General features: G+C 36.8%; 2 protein-coding genes and 1 long non-coding RNA gene across 3 annotated transcripts; 2 read left to right on the top strand and 1 right to left on the bottom strand.

Annotated features, from left to right (window-relative positions):
• Positions 1-160: 160 nt before the first annotated feature.
• Positions 161-4,183, bottom strand: LOC116299196 (sodium-dependent phosphate transport protein 2B). The gene is made up of 4 exons (XM_031707827.2): positions 4,103-4,183; positions 3,881-4,007; positions 3,440-3,712; positions 161-3,247 (listed from the first exon to the last, which is right to left on the bottom strand). The coding sequence occupies exons 1-4, from the start codon at positions 4,172-4,174 to the stop codon at positions 1,908-1,910; spliced, it is 1,812 nt and encodes a 603-aa protein (XP_031563687.1). The 5' UTR covers positions 4,175-4,183; the 3' UTR covers positions 161-1,907.
• Positions 4,184-4,338: 155 nt separating this feature from the next.
• Positions 4,339-7,092, top strand: LOC116299214 (uncharacterized). The gene is made up of 2 exons (XR_004197444.2): positions 4,339-4,395; positions 6,752-7,092. It is a non-coding gene; the product is annotated as an uncharacterized LOC116299214 (long non-coding RNA).
• Positions 7,093-10,846: 3,754 nt separating this feature from the next.
• LOC116299513 (V-type proton ATPase subunit F) lies at positions 10,847-15,746 on the top strand. Its single transcript, XM_031708176.2, has 5 exons — positions 10,847-11,011; positions 11,085-11,166; positions 12,815-12,897; positions 14,113-14,235; positions 15,283-15,746. Exons 1-5 carry the CDS (start codon positions 10,847-10,849, stop codon positions 15,310-15,312), a joined length of 483 nt encoding a protein of 160 aa, XP_031564036.2. The 3' UTR covers positions 15,313-15,746.
• The last annotated feature ends 2,058 nt before the right edge of the window (positions 15,747-17,804 follow it).

The following is a 17,804-nucleotide window of genomic DNA, read 5'->3' as shown; positions in this document are numbered from 1 at the left end:
GGACTGAGGAATACTAGGATCTACGAAATCATTATTTTTGACGTTATATTTATTTTTCTCCGCCAAACGCAGCCAAAATCAAGTATATCGATAGTTTCACACGACATCTAGTATTCGCATTTATTCATATCAAACAATATAACAGGCAAACAAGACAGGATAGAGACAAATTCATTTTATTGTTCCTCTTGAAAGTGTACAAGTGACTTTATAAGAACAAGGAACTCAATACCACAGGAATCCCGCGTGGGAGTTCACTTGCATTCTTTTACGATTAATCCATTTCTTTTATCATGAAATTATTTCTCCGTAATAATGTACTGTAACCTCTACCAGTGGCTGCAAAAGCCACTGGGAGTTTACAATTATACTTTACTGTTCCATTTTTTGGATCTGAAATAGAATACGGACATGAAAGATTAGATACGAGAAAACAAAGATTATGCAAAAATATCGACGTGTTTTTTAAATAATGCAAATAACATTAAAATATGCTTATCTAATTAGCATGTTCCCCAGAGAATAGCTTTTATTCCTCCCTCATCCAATCATCTTTTCGACGGCACTATTCGTGTTAGAGTGGTTTTCATAAACCCATAAAATACTTACTAGCCAAATACATATACCCCAAGTCCATTGTGTTATTTTGTTGTCATTTCAATATTACACACTTGTTTCACAGGTTTATGAAAATCACCCTTAATATACATTATAAAGCCATAGCTACCATAATGGAATCTTAAAAATAACTCATGGAATAACCCAAATGTTCCCTTTTTATTATTGGACATCAATTTTAATCCTCATGAAAGCCAATACATTGGGATGAAATATTTTAAGGACTTTACCCTAGTGATTCAAATTATTACTATCAGGGCTAGTTTTTAGAGGTCAGTGCTTCTACCCCAAAAGAAAAAAACACTGGCTTTATATGCATATGGTAAAATTTAACAATTTCTTGGGCTCTAAAATTGAATTCTTGTAATTTTGAAAGCCAAAATACTGATTTAATCATTTGAAAAACCCAAGATATCCCCCAAAGAATCCTTGTAGTTAAAATGATTATTGGTGCAAATAAAATCTGATTAGCTATGCTTAATTTAGATATCATTTACTCCCCCCCCCCCCAAAAATCATAATGAAATACTTCAATTTTGAGTTCATATTCTTAACACATAACTGATGCTAAGGCTTAGAAAATTAGACTCAAACTGGAGTATCAATGTGCAAAAATATTATAATTACATTCAACATGTAATATTTTAAAGGGAAGGATGCCTATATACAACAATAGACGTTTTAAAGTTTATTTCCTATTAAAACATTAAGTTGCACTTTACATAAAATAGGATAACATAAAATAAGATACCACTTACCTTATCTATTTAATGTAAAGCCAATTTGGCTTAAATAAAAATTTTATTTCTTTTTTTCATCATATATTTAGATATTTTATGAATACATTACCAGAAATAATATGAAACAAAAGAAAGATCAAAATTAGATTTCCAAATATGATAGGTGTATTTATCAAAAAAGGATTTAATTTTAAACTTTCTTTTTAGTTTTCATATTATGCACACCACCCTATAAAGGAAGCAGAACATGTAAGGCACATTAATAATAAATATACTAAATTATAGTAATAATAATTTAATTGCTTATGGGTGCTAATCTGAATTTTGTACTAAAGAAATAACTAATGATACCTTAAAACCTTAAGAGAAACTTTACTTAACCCAAGAAATAATTAACGTAGGTTCCTTCCGATTCCCATATTGTATCTCGTGGGTTAAATAAAATTGCTATTTAAATCATGGTCTACAAAATAACTCATAACTGTGTAAAACCCCAATGATAGACTATGAATGTGGCTGATGCTGTACTTTGAACTTTTCCAAGGGCCATCATACAACCGTTTCCAAATCTCTAGTTCTTTTATTACCACAACGGCCTTTGCTCACTTCATATGCCTTTCTTAATGCCTTGTCATGAGGCTCTAGAGAACGGGTCCATTTTGGTGCCCACTCCCAGTCTTTCAATACTTCTGGTAAAACTGCTGGCTTTTTTCTTTGGAGTATGTTTGTGATGAGAATGAACAGCAGGAGAACAAGAATGGGAACTGCAACGCCAAGTAGAATCTGCCATCCAGCAAGCGACAGGCCAAAGACTGAGGCTGGCAAGAGGAAAAATCCAAAGACTAGATATGCAAGGGCAAACCATCTGTAATCTGCTGTGGTGTTTCCAAGGAACTTGGCAAACCTGATGGGAACATTTCGCATGTATGGAATGGGGTACCAAAGCAAAATTCCAGAGATGTTGAAGAACAGATGGCACAAGGCAATTTGGAGAGCTTTGTCAAGGGATTGAATATCACTTGCCAAGGCAGCAAGAATTCCAGTACCAGTTGTTCCAATATTGGCACCAAGGGTGAGAGGATAGGCTCTTTCAATACTAACGACACCAACTCCAATCAATGGGGTAAGGGCAGAGGTGAATATGGAACTTGATTGCACTAAAATGGTCATCCCAGCACCAATAATAATGGCAAAGTAGCCAGTCAAATGATGGAAAGGCTTGGGAAAATCAGAATTAACTGTCCGTTTGATGACTGCTGCAAGCTGTCCTCTTAACATGGAGTGCAGTAGTTTGACAATACAAATTAGGCACACACAAAGGATAAAAAGTGCTATGATTAGAAGGATGACACCAACAGTAGTGTCACTCATTCCAGCGTCAGAGAAAAGAAAGTCACATTTCACTGGTTCATTGATGGTCACATTCCTTTCTAGTGTTTGATTCACGATAGTACCAGTGATGTTCAGCTCTGCAGTGACATTCTTGAGAACAGTTTTCTTAAGACTGCAAGTTTTTATCAAAGACTTTGATTTCTCTCCTACTTTTAGGGCAATGTTCTTGATAACTTTCTTGTCCAACTGAATAACAAGCTTGGTAAATGGTTTGGTTATTTTCTGAAGGAGTTCCTTATTAGCCCCTTTATCTGTCTGGATTTTCATTACTCTCACTATCTTGTCAGTTAGGTAAAACAAATAGTGAGAGACCACTTCCAGAGGGAGGAATACAATGACAGACAACCAGTTGAAGATGTCATGGACAACAGCTCCAGCAAAGGCACGTCGGAATTCATTTTTGTCAACTGCTTGGGCCAAGGAAACCAAGGTGTTTGTCACAGACGTTCCGATGTTAGCACCCATCACAATTGGAATAGCCGGTTTAACATCAAGAACTGAAAAGGAAATGGCGATTTTCAATGATAAGAACAAACTCCTCCCCCCACCCTCGAGGGGCACTAAATAACCGTTTCTGTTCTAATGATCAATAATTGTCACTAGTATTCACTAACGTTTTCCCAACTTCAATTCGGTTCATTACTTTTTTCTAAAATACAAGAAAAATATAGAAAAAAACAATTACTTACTGGAAGAGGCTACCATAGCCACGACAACTGAAGTAGTAGTAGATGAACTCTGGACCAAGACCGTGGCCAACAATCCAATCATCAGGCCAGCGATAGGGTTCGATAGTAGTTCGTTAGAAGCAAAAGCCTCCCCAGCGGCTTTCCCTCCTAGGAGTCTGAAGGCACTGCTGAGGAAACTCAACGAGCAAATAAACATGTAAAGCAGGAATAGTAGTAGAATGAACTTCGTAAAATTCCAGGCAACTCGCTTAACTTTCCCGGATCCATCAAGTTCTGTAAAAAGAAAAAATAGCACGTGTAAGAATGTGAATGGAAAAGAGCGCGTAAATGCCGGGTTTTTGGCGGTAATCAAACAAAAGAGCAAACAGTAATAAAACCGCATTTTAGAATTTTCTTTGATCTTTAATCTCAAAAAAATCAAAATTTTATCTAATTACTTACCTGACCACTTAGGACCTACGCTCTTGAAGGCAGGTAAAGCCCAAGGATCAAATTCTTCACTTTCATCGTCGGTTTCGGGAAACGATACCACACCGTCTCGTTGAATGGCACCGGCTTTTTCTTCTTTCTTCAATGAAAAGAACATAAAAAACATTAAAATCAACTTCCCTGTTTTTTAAAAAAGTGCCAAAACCATAAGACAAGAAGGAAAATATTTTTTACCGGTTCTTTTGCTTCAAGGGCGGTCATTTCTTGACTAACTGATTGTGAATAGACATGTTTCACTGCCGCCATTTTGCAAAATGAAGCAATTGAATCAAAAGACCAATAAGTCTTCAAGCAAGACGCTAATATGACGTCAGAACTTTTGAACCAATCACATCACAGATAACAAGTCCTCTTCATTTTGATTGGCTAATACTAATATCGCGATATGTTAATTTACGAAGTGTTCACGTGAAGATTTTGGACTTTGTACAGAAGAGTTCTATAGTAAATGAATCTTGTGACACGTGGTAAGTAATATAACTGACTAAAATGACCTCTAAAGTCAGTTCATCGTAATTTTTTTAACTATATATTGAAAATTCTGATGTTTTTATACAGTAAAATTTCTTAATCAAAACTTGAAATGGAAAAAAAGGTAAAGACACTGCCACTAAGCAGTTTAGTTTTGTGCTTTATATAAATAGGGTTTGTTGCAAATTTCAATACCATGAAAGTAATAAGGAATGGATGTTCGCTTTGGATTATCTGATAGATTACTTCTTTTGTTTCGATTTGAGTTTTCGTTGTTTTCTGACTACTTGATTCATATTTAACTATATGCTTGATTGGACTTTCGACCACCGGTGAAAAATATTATAAAATCATGTACCAGCTTCGATTCGAATTTGAAGTTATTTAGAACTTGAGACTCATAATGACCTTCGTTCGAAAACTTCGAACATTGAAATTTCACTGTACTGAAAACGGAGGAAGACGAGGAACCTACTAGCACGATCACTATACAGTACTTTTGGCGCAACTTACATATGACAAATATATGCAAATATGCTTTTGATTGATCAAATAGGCTACACTCACGCACATAGAGTGCTACTATATCTTGTCCAATCTTCCGAACGGCTGGATTCCTTGCTAGCAGAGTCTTCCTTCGTTGGCAGTTCTTGGTAATTGTTGGCAATTTTTGGCAGAGAGTCTCTGCTAGCAGGGAATCACTGGATCCGATGAGTACTGTAATCGTTTGATCTGATGGCTATAGATAAACGCTGTCACCATTAATAATTCACATTTGTTCTCAGTTTCATTGGGATCTTCCCCTATAGAGCAAAGCGAGCATACTTTTTCTTTTATTTTCAAATTTTATCTGGTTCATTCTTCTGATCAGCGCGCGCGTCACTGACTGACAGCAACGGACGGATGCAGCACAGTAGATCCTGACAAATCTGGTCTCGAAACCGGTTTGTCCGGTAATACGTCGCGGTTCTCAGCTTGCATGAACGACACTAAAACCGGTTTACTACCGTCAATCAAACAACTGCAAGTAAAAAGCACTATCTTGAGAGATTATAGGCTGAATCAGAATTTAGTCCTCTAAAATCTTTAATTCAGTCCAAAATGTCCCTCATAATCCTCAAAATATTGTGTGTTTTTTTCTTTCAGTTCTTTGATTGACGCTCTTCGAAATGCTAGTCGGCCAAGAAGATATCAATTTTTGAGGGTCGCAGTTCAACGATAGAGAGTTAAGATTCTCGTTTACGGCAAACGTGGCATTAAAAAATTCTTCAAAATTAGTGAAAAGGAATCGCTAAAATCTCCAAGTAGTAGATAAACCAAAGAATACTTGTCTTTGTCGAGAAGGTTTGCGAAACAGGTAAAGTGAATTGTAGGGAACGATGAAAACGTTAACGTGGTCGCGTTTGCCGTTTGCGGGGAGGAAAAACGGGAATCTTAATCTGCCTAACGGTAGTAACTCAGTTTCCGCAAAGATTTGTAATTATTATCCAACTATTCAAGTAGAGTACAAATAACAAAGGAGAAAGCCTGGAGAACAGTAAAAAAACGCCGGTTTTGAAAACTTGTATTTTATATTATTATTATTATTATTATTATTATTATTATTATTATTTAGTTTTAAAGCTTTCTTTTTGGGAAAAAGTAATCTCATAATGGATAACTAAAATAACTTAATAGACATGCATTTTAGGGTGCAATACGAGAGGAAATTTTTTCTCGTCTTTGTATTTTGTAGGCACACTCGAAAATATATCCACCCGTATTCCACTCTAAAATGTCTAATAAAATAAATAAAAATAAATAAATCCCTTTTATTTAAGTGTCTAGTCGTTCTAGCGCTTTCGCACTAATTGGGGACACTTTTCACTCACACGCACTACCACTACACATTTAATATTTATGCACACAACGCTCAACTCGCATGTTGATCTATTTAAGATCTATTTAGTCTAATAATACTTCATTCAGACCAATAATTTCACAAGAATCAAACTATCCAGAGACTTCATGGTCTCTTGAACTACCTGAATGATAATGAACATTCATATAAGCAGTTTTGAAATGAAGATAGAATTGTGTTTGATAATTTTTCTGAATCCGATTAGTCAAACCACTTTTACTCCTGATGTTTTTCATCCATTGGTGTGATTAAAATGGGAATATTAGAACTGAGCGGGAGCCAAGCGAAAGGTAGTCATGAAATGAATCATATGCACTGAAAAAGATTCTATTAAAAGTCGATCAACTTGCAGGCGCCTTTTGTCCAAAAACTGCGTACCTTTGAATAGGACTCGGTTTTCCTTTGTACTAGTAAAATCTATCTATTTGACGTGAGCTTTTTTTACAACACAGAGACCATGAAGCTCTTAAGCTCTTTGGAAACCGGTTTCATCAATCGTCACAAGGAGCTCGCAGGGTGACAGGATCATTCAGGGAAAATGGACTTGGACTCATCAACAACAGCAGAAAATGCTGGTTGGTAGATGGAAAATACCTGCCCTGCAGAGGTCTTTTCCTGTTTAGTAATCTTGTATTTCGTTGGCAACCTCTACCCACTCGAAATAACGCACTTTACTACTAAGCGAGAGAATATTCAAATTATAATTTCAATGTGTCTTGAGCCACTTGCGTTTTCCTATCTAAAGACGACCACCAAAAAACCATATCAATAAAAACACCGAAATTGCATCGTACATATTGTTTATTTTTACAGCCAACATGTGTGTTTCAGGTTTGATTGTGTTCAGTTCATATTTTTTTCCACTATTAGCTTTTCCTTTGACGGCGTTACTTTGTGTGCTTCGAAGTAGAAAAAACATTATTTTTTCCCTGGGATTATTATTTATGGCTATAAAGTACAGAAAAATTTATTTCTATGGCATTTTCTTTGGAGGCGTATGTTGACCTAAGCATTATCATAGTAGTGAATATATATCATTTGATCTGAGTGACTCGTGAGAGGGTGGGACAGTAACATCAGTTAGAAAACGGCCAGGGATGAAAAAGAATAGCCGTAAATAATCGTAAATTCGTGAAACGAAGGGAAAGCATGCACTAGCATGTATACTTTCATTTTAACAAGCGGAAATCCGTCGTCTAGCGCTTGTACCATAAAATGTTCATCACCTTAGAATCTGACAATTTTGAAAGTGCGTGACACCAGATATGCATTATTTGTATGTTACTAAATCAGTAGAATACCCATAGCCTGTGTACAACTGCCGCTTCCCACGGCCCTTCTCCCTACGATAATATGTTGCGCAAGAAAAACTCCTATTCTAACCGACTGCAATAGTTCAAGACAAGGTTTTTCATCGACCAAACACAGGCTGTACATGCGCCGGCGGACTTAAACCCCCGCGATTATCATTAGTCAGAGATGAATTAGGTAAAGGGCGACCCTTGAAGAGAAATCTTTGTGGGAGGCAAGATTATTTAAACAACCCGTACAAAAATCGATGTGTCTTTGTTTCTATTGTAAACACAGAAGGAAAAATTAGCCTATGTTGATGAAATGATTTTATTTTTATAATAACATCTGATAACGAAGGCCTGTACCCCTGACGTGTACGTGGCACCCATCGGCAAGCACTCGAGGTTCTATATATTTCTGATCCAGTGAACACGTAGAGGAGATGACCAAAAGAAAGCTGATATATCCATAGTTAACTATGATATATCGTACAAGCATACAGCGCACAAACGAGACTAAGACTGAGCAAAGAGAACTCGAAACTGGAGTATTAAATTGAAAGCCCCGAACTTCATCAATGACCGAGTTTATTCACTCTCGAAGAGCAAAGTTACAACACGTAAAGTGCTGACACCGATGATCAATTACCATCTGGTTCTAGAGGCTTACGCAAAGTATTTAATTTAATTTGAAGCCGTGCTAGCAGCGAGAAAACGATCGTTTCAGTCTTTGCTTCGCAATTTAACCCCTCACCGGGGCTCGATAACTCGGGTACCCGTGGGTAACCGGCAATGGTCTAAGACCGTATCGTATGTCTGCATTAAACTAGGAATTTTGTATTACTGGAGTTAAGGTTAACGGGAAACACAATCAAATCAGCTTGGATAAAACCACAGTCCAACTAGCTAATGCAGCCTGTTTTGGCAGGTCCCACTCTTTTTCGATCACGCGACTCAGTAGTAATTCATGATGCTATACCTTCGTAAAAACAGGAAAGCTGTTTTAAAAGGAATTGACAAATCAGAACAAGCACACCATGTCATTGACTTTCAAGTATATTGTAGCAAAAACGGTATACCGATGACTGAAGAAATAACTATTTGAATGCTGAACATGGCCGTAACGTGATTATGATCAGTGCCACGTTGCAGCAGTTACTCCATAGCTGTTTGTCACGTGACAGCACTGAAATGACCAGTGAAATAAGTCATATATGTAAGGTGGTGTAATGACTGTAGGTGACCTTCTTTCTCCATTCCTCATATTTATTTCTTTACTTCTTAGTCTTACGTACGTCAAATCCACTCGAGTTCATCTCATAGGGACTATGCTGTAATTATCAACAGGGGGGTTGAAAAACCACAATGGGGGCATGAAGTAAAATTGATTTAAAGATGAGGGGGCTCAAAGAAAATAATTCATTTTACAGGTTGAGGGCGTCTTAAGTTTTATTTCAAATGTATATGGTATTTTATGTCAGTAGTCTGAGTGATCGACAAATCGACCGGCTTCTTCCAAGTGTACATGTGAAGCAAATGTTTGTTTCTGGTAAGCTCACCCTCTATGACACGAATGAAATGCAGCTAGGAGGTGTGCCAGGAATTAATAATCAAAGAAAGCACTTGCAAAAGGTTTGTGCAAAACCTTGAGTTTTTTGCTTTAGAAGCACAAAAAGGGCCGCTGAAAGAAGAGAAATAGTAGTAGAGCACTGATTGGAAAGTGGAACATGAAGTCAACTCTGTGACAGCAACACAACTAATGATCTACCTCAAGCAGCTAGCAGTATTTTTTACAGTACATATACTATATTATTGTACATGATGCTGTATATCAAGACTCGTTGAAATACTTATATGCACGGACCATACACAGTCACACAGCCGAGTGTCATAGTAGAGTACATAACTTTAGGTATAGTGTCCATGTAAAGAGGGGAGTTGTGATAGGAATCTTAGAAGAGCTAAATATTTACTGGGGATGCCTGAATCATGGCAGATATTACAGATGTCAGCCATTTAGGTCAGTAATTTTGCATTAAATTAGCCTTGCTTACACCACTTCAAATGAAACGAAAGAATGTTTACTAAGAGTGCAGACATTGTGTGGAAGGAAATCTTAGGATTTTACATCTAAATGCTTTCCTATTTTGAAGGAGCTTAAAAATTATTTTAGGTCTCGAAATAGTGCCGGGAATGTGTCTCACCCATATCAAAAATTATGATCACTTTCACTCCTTCGAGACACTATAATATTCACTCAAAAAAGTTCTTATGTTAGTATTCTTCCGCTTTGTCAATGACGTCATTTCCGGGGTTTTCCGACACACAGACCATGTACTGAACACCAACGAAAGGTATATTATACACTGCCACCCTGGAGTACTAAAGGCCACACATTGATGTTTCCAATCAATAGTTCTTTATCCCTGTGATCATAAACATCTTGTTTTCCCCCCTGATAATTACTAGTCGATGCTTTTGGTTGTCAGGCTTTACTGTGCAGTAACTGCGCCAGCCTGAAGTCTTGTCTTTAATTCACAGGTTTAATTTGTACTGTATCCCAAGTTATTCCACCACACCAGTAAGGTATTCTGCCCCAGATCTCCACTTCTACCTCACATGTCATATCTACTGTAAACTTTCCCATGTCGGCTACAAACCAATTGTTTCCATAACGTTCTTCCGCTTCCTGTAGCCGCATGTCGCTCCACTTTGACGTCAGAGCAGTACCGTATCCCTCTTTCGGCTTGGCTCTAAATTCAATGTCTTCGCCATTCGCATAGACGTTTTCCAGCTTCATTCGCCACAAAAGCTTGTATGTGCCCGGTAAAACACCTTGGAACTTGCCAATGATTGATAACCAACAAACTGAGTTCAAACGAATGACTTCGCCATATTCACTTTCACTATCGCTAATTCGTTCAAGATATGTATTTCCCAAATGCATTATATAGAAAGTTGTTACAGACTTCTTGCTGAAGGCTAGCTTAAAATAGAGTTTTTTGAATTCATCTTTTTCTCCTTCTCTGTTTTCTAAGGCCTGGATCGTATTTTCTCCGAACCGATTTTCAATCAATTTCTTCCAAACGTAGTTCTTGTTTGCGATTTCGTACCAATATTTACAAGTATATCCAAGGTTTATGAGGTCTCGACCGTGTAGAAAGCATGCAATTTTCTCTGCAGCTAACGCAGGGAGGTCTTCGACGTTAAAAAATCTTACTGAATCCATTTTCTTTCGTCCTGTTCTTGCAATAAATGGTTCTTTTACACAGTGATCGAAAACTGACTGACTGCGTTCTAGAACTATGGTTGGGTTTCCTGTGTGATGATGTCATTTGTTTTCCATGTGATCCAGAATCCAATATGGCCGGAGTAAGTGCAGGAGCAAAAGGAAGACTCATCGCTGTTATTGGCGACGAAGTAAGCAAAATTCTACATTTATCATGGCAATTAAGGCATCTTTGATCCTTAAGGAAATTTTTTTTCTTCATAGGATACATGTACAGGGTTTCTACTGGGTGGAATTGGAGAGATAAACGCACAGAGGCAAAAGAATTTTTTCGTTGTAAATAAAGGTAAGTTATCTGTTGGATAAATAATTTTATTTGAGCTGGTTTTTTTTCCAACATTTTTTCAAATTCTACGACATCAATAATTATTAACCTTGTACTAATCTTGTGCTTTGAGTCTCTTTCGCTTTAGTCAAGGTTTCTTACCCGGTTCTTCTGTTATCCTTCTTCTTCTCTATTGAAATTTCGATTTAAGATGTCCTGTCCTGACTTTAATAGTTCTGCCCAGAGGTTGTTTCAGAGTTTGATAATTGTTTGGTTTGGTTGAAGGTGAAAGTATAGTCGTCTATAGTCTTAAGCTTTACATAGGTTACTACTTATGTAGTTTTTCTTGTCAAAATGATTAAATAATTAATTAAGTAAGCTTACTGCCAACCCTCTTTATTATTATACATATTACTAAGTATCTCAATTCTGATTGGTCGAGAGCCCTCAGCCAATCCCTAATATCACATGAACTCGACATGATAAATGTATTATCTGTAGGTTTTCCTACCGATGATACATTTATCATATCAAGTTCATTCAAAGTCATGCTGTGGTAGCTTTGTTTTTATTCATTATGTGTATTTATTTCCAGAATTATGTACAAAAACAATTTTTTAAAGAATCCTTAACTTATTTTCATATATTTTATGAAGAGTTCTCAAAATATTTCTGAATTAAGAATTTTGCGTTTTTCACACTACATCATAGCATTCGTAATTCTTGTCTCTATAATTTAATGTTCATGTTAATGTTTTCCCGTATACAAAATGTATAATAAAGCAATTATTGAATTCGATTATTGCATAATATCGTAAATTATCAAGACCTCGGCTGTGTTATCTGACTCAGCCTTCAGCCTTGGTCTTGATAATTTACGATATCATGCTCAACCTCATCCAATAATTGCTTATTATTTCCTCGTTTGTCTTGTTATTCCTAATTCAAATAATTAAGTTAAAATCTTCTAATGATGAATTTGATCAAAAACGTTTAAACAATTTTCTCTTAGGTTCTCCTAGTCTTTTCATGACCTAAAATTTACCTTCAATCACACCCTCTCGTAGTTCGTAATTCTGTCCAGAACAAATAAATAACAGAATAAGAAAGAGGAAATTCGATTATAGTCTGTTCACCATGTTTTTTCAGTCTTATATGCTAATTAGATTTGATGGACTGCCTGATTAGAACTCTTCCTGTGAATGATTGGCTGGTTTTTGATGGGCTGTCAAAATGAGATCACCTTGTTCTTGTTTTACAGTATTCCAGGTTTCACCAATGGATCTTGGAGTCCATTGGGCTCCTAACCCAATACAGTAATTTAGGATTCCCCCAGGGCAGTTAAAATAAGTGAGTCTCGATCAAGGCCATCTGCGAAGCCATTTTTGTTTCCAGATCCTTCTTATTTTTGTTCAAGTTCATCTGGACAAGAACAAGATGGCAAACATTTTACTTTCAAAGACTAGATTTTTGTGACTGGAGGCTTTCTACATGATTAGTTCTAAGGCAAAGAAACTATATGAAAGATCTTTCTACATCCCTGAGGATGTAATCTATTCTTTGTTTGAGTCCTATTTATTTGCATAGGATGCATTCTGCATTCAGTAAAACCCTTAGTGTTATAAAGCATATTCTGTTATGTTTATTAACCATGCAAATATTTTTACAGAAACATCTGTTAGTGAAATAGAAGAAAAATTTCAAGAATTTGTGAATAGAAAAGATATTGCAATTCTTCTAATTAATCAGAACGTAAGTATTCATATTTCTTAGGCCCATTTAGTCACACTGTTGAATAAATAGATAAATGTATTTAACTTAGATAACTATTTAGTTGATGCTAAACCAACTATTCAACAGTTTGACTAAATTCACTCTTAAGCAATATTATCAGTTTGATATTACTCTTAAATAATAGATAAATATTCATGTATTTCCTATCTTTCTTACCACACTTTTCAGTCATACAAACTCAAGATCATAATTGCGAGTTGCCTTTTGGATTTCTTACATTACAGCCATTTTAAAATATAAAAGATGCTGACTAAGTTGTTCTGATCGATGACAGAAAAAAAACAAATTTCAGCATGCAGCTTGCAGCTTTATTGCAGCTGCAAGATTGCATAATATTGAAAACTGCTCTAATGCACTTAACATAAAGGTTAAACATTTGACACTCAAATCTCTTACATACCCTAAGTTCTTCAAGATAATGCAGATTTAAGCTATCTCAGAGCTTTAGGATGACCTCTACTGTAGCACTCTATAAACAGTATGAACAATTTCAATTGACTTTCAAAATTTCCAGTTTTCAAAATACCTTCAATTCAAGCTGCCATTGAATATTGTTTTTCTAGGGCTTGCAGAAAGTTCAGGCCTATAAATGCACTTTAAGAACTCAAAAATGCCCATCAGTCAAAGGGTTAACAAACTCAGGGTCTCAAAAATATATTCCAATTAAAGAATGTTTCAGGCTGTTCTTATTGGGTTGCGGTGATACACCTTGTAAGGGACTTTGATTCTAGGCAGTGAAAAAGGGAAGGTCACAAATTTATGCTCTTGCAGATGCTCTTCATAACACTGGAAATCACATTTCCAAGGCTCTCAATTTCAAAATTTCTCAGCCAAAGCCAAACCCCCCCTAGGTGTTTCTGCCTTTGGCTGTCATTATCCTTACTCTCCTCCCCCTCCCAAAAATGCCCTGAACAATCATCGTAACTGAAAGATGATATTGATTTACTTGTTTACAAGAGCTAGACAAAAACTATTAAACAAATAAATGTAAAGTTGTCTCTGTTTCACATATTTTTAGCCCAGCCCAAGGTTGGATGGTGTCTCAAGTTTATAAAAGGACAGACATTAGAGTCTTGAAAAGTCTCACTGATTATTTGTCACCCCAACTGTTGTGTAGATTTTCTTTTCCTTGAAGGGTGTGCCATCATTTTAATTTTTGGATACCTGTTTTAGATTGCAGAAGAGATTCGCCATGTCCTTGATGGCTATTCAAGAGCTATTCCTGCAGTATTAGAAATTCCGTCTAAAGAACATCCCTATGATCCATCTAAGGACTCTATCCTTAGAAGAGCAAAGGTATGTTTTGAAATTTTGAAGCACACTACTGTAGGTTTAGTACATTGATCGGTTTTGAGTGGTATTTCAGCAAATATAGAGCGGTTTCACGTGATGTCACAGCGGCCATTGTGGGGTACCAAAACAATACATTTTCTATCCTCTGGGAATTGAACTCTATTTTTATGCAAATACTGTGCAGAAACTTCATATTGTTTGGTACACCAATATGGCTGCCTTCTCAAGTGAGTGAAAACGCTTTATTCCACATGTCAATATATTTTTTGTGACTTTACACTCATGCCCACAGGTAATGCATATTGGTGGGATATGCCACAGTATGCCATAGATAAATAAGTCTTGTATGTTTTGAGCTTTACCATGATGGGTCGAAAGAGTGAAAGTTTGACAAATACTGTATATGATGACTTTGATTGACTGCATAAACAGTACATGCGAAATATTCCACTTTTTCAGTCACCTATCTAGCCCGGGAGGGGGGTACTCTTGCCCATTTAGGGTAGGGATGTGCCGCTGAGCCCACTGAACCCTGACCCTTTTGCAGAGTAAAATCGCTGAAATTCATACCCTGTCCCAGAGCGAGCGCAATTTTATATACCCTGTTCCAGAGTAGAATCACTGAAAATCATACCCTGTTTGGCGGCACGTACCTGCATAGGGAATATAGCCGCCCGGGCTATGCAGGGAGTGATTGCTTAGTCTCCCAAACCAGAATCTTATTACTAAAAGTCTTTAACAACAGATGGAGCTGGAATATACAATTGTATTTTTACAGAGAAAAAAAACTGTTAGAAACCAAAAGAAAACTAAAAATTACTTTTAGTCAGGTTGCTTTATGTGAGTTTACAGCACCGCAACATGTACGTGTTGTGCTTCTCCTAACACTTCTCTCATGTTCTGCCAACCCCCACTTGCTTTATAACTGCACACAGCATGTGCGTGTATTTTTTTTATTTCTTTATTATCATGCATATAAGTTATAAGTTATTATTTAGGCAGACATTGTGAAGAATGTTAGGTTGATGATGTTTTTAATTTTTATTTCAGGGACTTTTCAGTGCTGAGGACTTCAAATAGACTTTCCATTGTCATGCTTTCACGAGAATCTATCAATATTACTAATAGTTGACAATGGAAAAGCTATAAACCTTTCTATTTTAATAATTTAAAATCTTACACTTCTCAGCTTAGATATTTCAATCAATAATTAAAATTAATAGGAGAGGAGAAATTGACAGGAGTATTTGAAAAACATAATTCGAAAGGGTGTGATTTATATTTGTGGGATTTCATTCATTTCATGCAAAATACTAAGTGTCTTCTTTTAAAATACCTAAAAACATTGTCAGGTTCATAACAGAACACGAAAGATGAGACCAAAAAGTATTCAGGGAAATAACAAAATATTCTGATGCGTTCATTCAAGATATGCAGTCAAAATTTTGATTAAGAATTAAATACATATTAATGTATGTTTTTAATTTCAATTAAAACCTAATGTATATTTGAAAGATATTTTCAAATTCTTGATACTCCAATCACCTTCAACCCTTGGCTTTTACCTTCATACCAAGTGCACCCACCCATAAATATTATAAGATAAACAAAACGCTTTAATGGGTCCAAAACCAATACATCACCGCAAGCACTACTCTTGTGAACAGTTCGACTGCAATATGGCAAGATCAGCCTTCACCTCATACTCTGGGACCTGTGGGTCTCTCCTTTCTTGAGCGACAATCTAAACTTTACCCGTTGGACCCTGAGAATGCTTTCACCTGTCTCCTCTCCTGGAAAGCAACAGGGCGTTGGCACAGGGAGGTCTGTCAATTTCTTATCACTTCCGCCCATGTCACCTGGTCAGTGGTGACCTGACCAAATTAAATGTAGAAGCTCTTTATTAGATTGAGCACAGGTCAATTTAAAACATCTTTATCCCTTGAACTTAACATGAATTATTTCTTATTTAAATTTAAACTCGTGGCCAAAACTAAACCCTGTTTACTAAGTAGGGGCTGGAGCGAAAAAAAATTTCAAGAGCTGTGAGCAAAAGGCTACATTGACATTTGAATCATTCTCAACCCACTAATTTAAACCTGCTTGAATTACTGTAACTGTAGAGAAGCATAAGGTTTTGCTCTACTGCTAAGTGGTGTTGCACGTCTGGGGGGTAAGCGCTCTTTATGGTTTGTAGCTTGATATGATATGCCAAACTATATTCAGCTGGTGATCGTTCTGCCTGAAGAGTTAGCATTTCAATAGTTCAGTTTATTGTTTTTGATGTCCAAGGTTTGTGTTCCTGAACCAATCGAATCTTCCCTCAGGATGAGAGTCGTTAACACCTGCGGTGATCGTCACCACTAAAGCCCTTTGAGCTCAAAACCTCTAGAGCTAAAACAAGGGTGCTTTTATCCTTATCCCACTCACGCATTGGCTTAGATCCCATTCATAAATCCCTTCAGTTCCCTCAATTGAAGGATCTCACAGGCTGACTAGCATTGCAGCCTTGGTCATACAAAGTGAAAGAACCTTGCAATAAAATCCATTCGAAGGCGATTGGCATATTGGTTACGGTTATTAAGATAAAATAAGGGACGAACTAGCAGTAATAATTGCTGTGAGATCAGGTAATCTAAACTTCATGCCAAGTACTATCACTTATCAGTGTTGCAGCTTATGAAGGTCAAGAGGACACTGTGAAGGAGAAAATCTGGCAAACATTGGTTTCTAAGCTACTGCTGACATACTGGGAAATTTTCTTTATCACGGCAAGCAAATTAACAGGGTCTGCAAGAGAGGGGGTCCGAGGGATCACGTGCTATCTTTTGTCGAAATCCCGCGTCCCGCAAAAATTGTAAGCGACGATCCAGTTCAACATATTCAGCATGCTCTGCATGGGAGAGAATGATTTTGTGTTGTCAGTCAGAGGATGTAGTGCATCAGTAGCAGATGATAAAGGAGTACTAGAACGTACAAATGGCAAGTCATCACTGTGTCCACTGAGAGAGGAGAATTCAGTTCTGGATCAAGCGAGGGCGGTGTAGACAATGTGTTCGTGTCACACTTTAAAATACGTCACCACTTGGGATGAAGAGCAAAATTTCCCCTCTGTGTGTTAAACCGTGGCTACACAAACCAGTTCAGTATTGCATGCATTGCTGTAAGCATATAAACAATTTAAAATTGAATTGAATTAAATCAGAGGGGAAACACGAGGGGAAAGGGCATGGCAGTACTGATACCATAAAACCAAACGATGAGATGAGCTATAGCCATAGTCTGGACTGATGACAAAGAAGCACATGTACACCCGGCTTGAAAGTCGCCCGAGGCTTGACAGGTATAAATGAAATTCCTCGAACCTAAAGATACCATGCCACACGGAAATGGATACGTGCGGCTAGTTATGCCATGTCGAGACTGACCTACGAAACAAACTTCAATTTAATAACTGAGAAGAAAGGTTAACTGTCGTGCTTATACATACTTGATGATTGAGTTCTTTGTAAGGAGCCTGTAGTATAAAATTCAAAGCTACTCCCACTCAATCTACTATTATCATCAATGAA

The sequence above is a fragment of the Actinia tenebrosa genome, unplaced genomic scaffold (genome assembly GCF_029948245.1).
Source record: "Actinia tenebrosa isolate PJP-AT-01 unplaced genomic scaffold, QUT_ActTen_1.0 PGA_scaffold4__44_contigs__length_22323623, whole genome shotgun sequence".
NCBI classification, from domain to species: domain Eukaryota; kingdom Metazoa; phylum Cnidaria; class Anthozoa; order Actiniaria; family Actiniidae; genus Actinia; species Actinia tenebrosa.
This window is presented reverse-complemented; position numbering and strand designations above follow the sequence as displayed.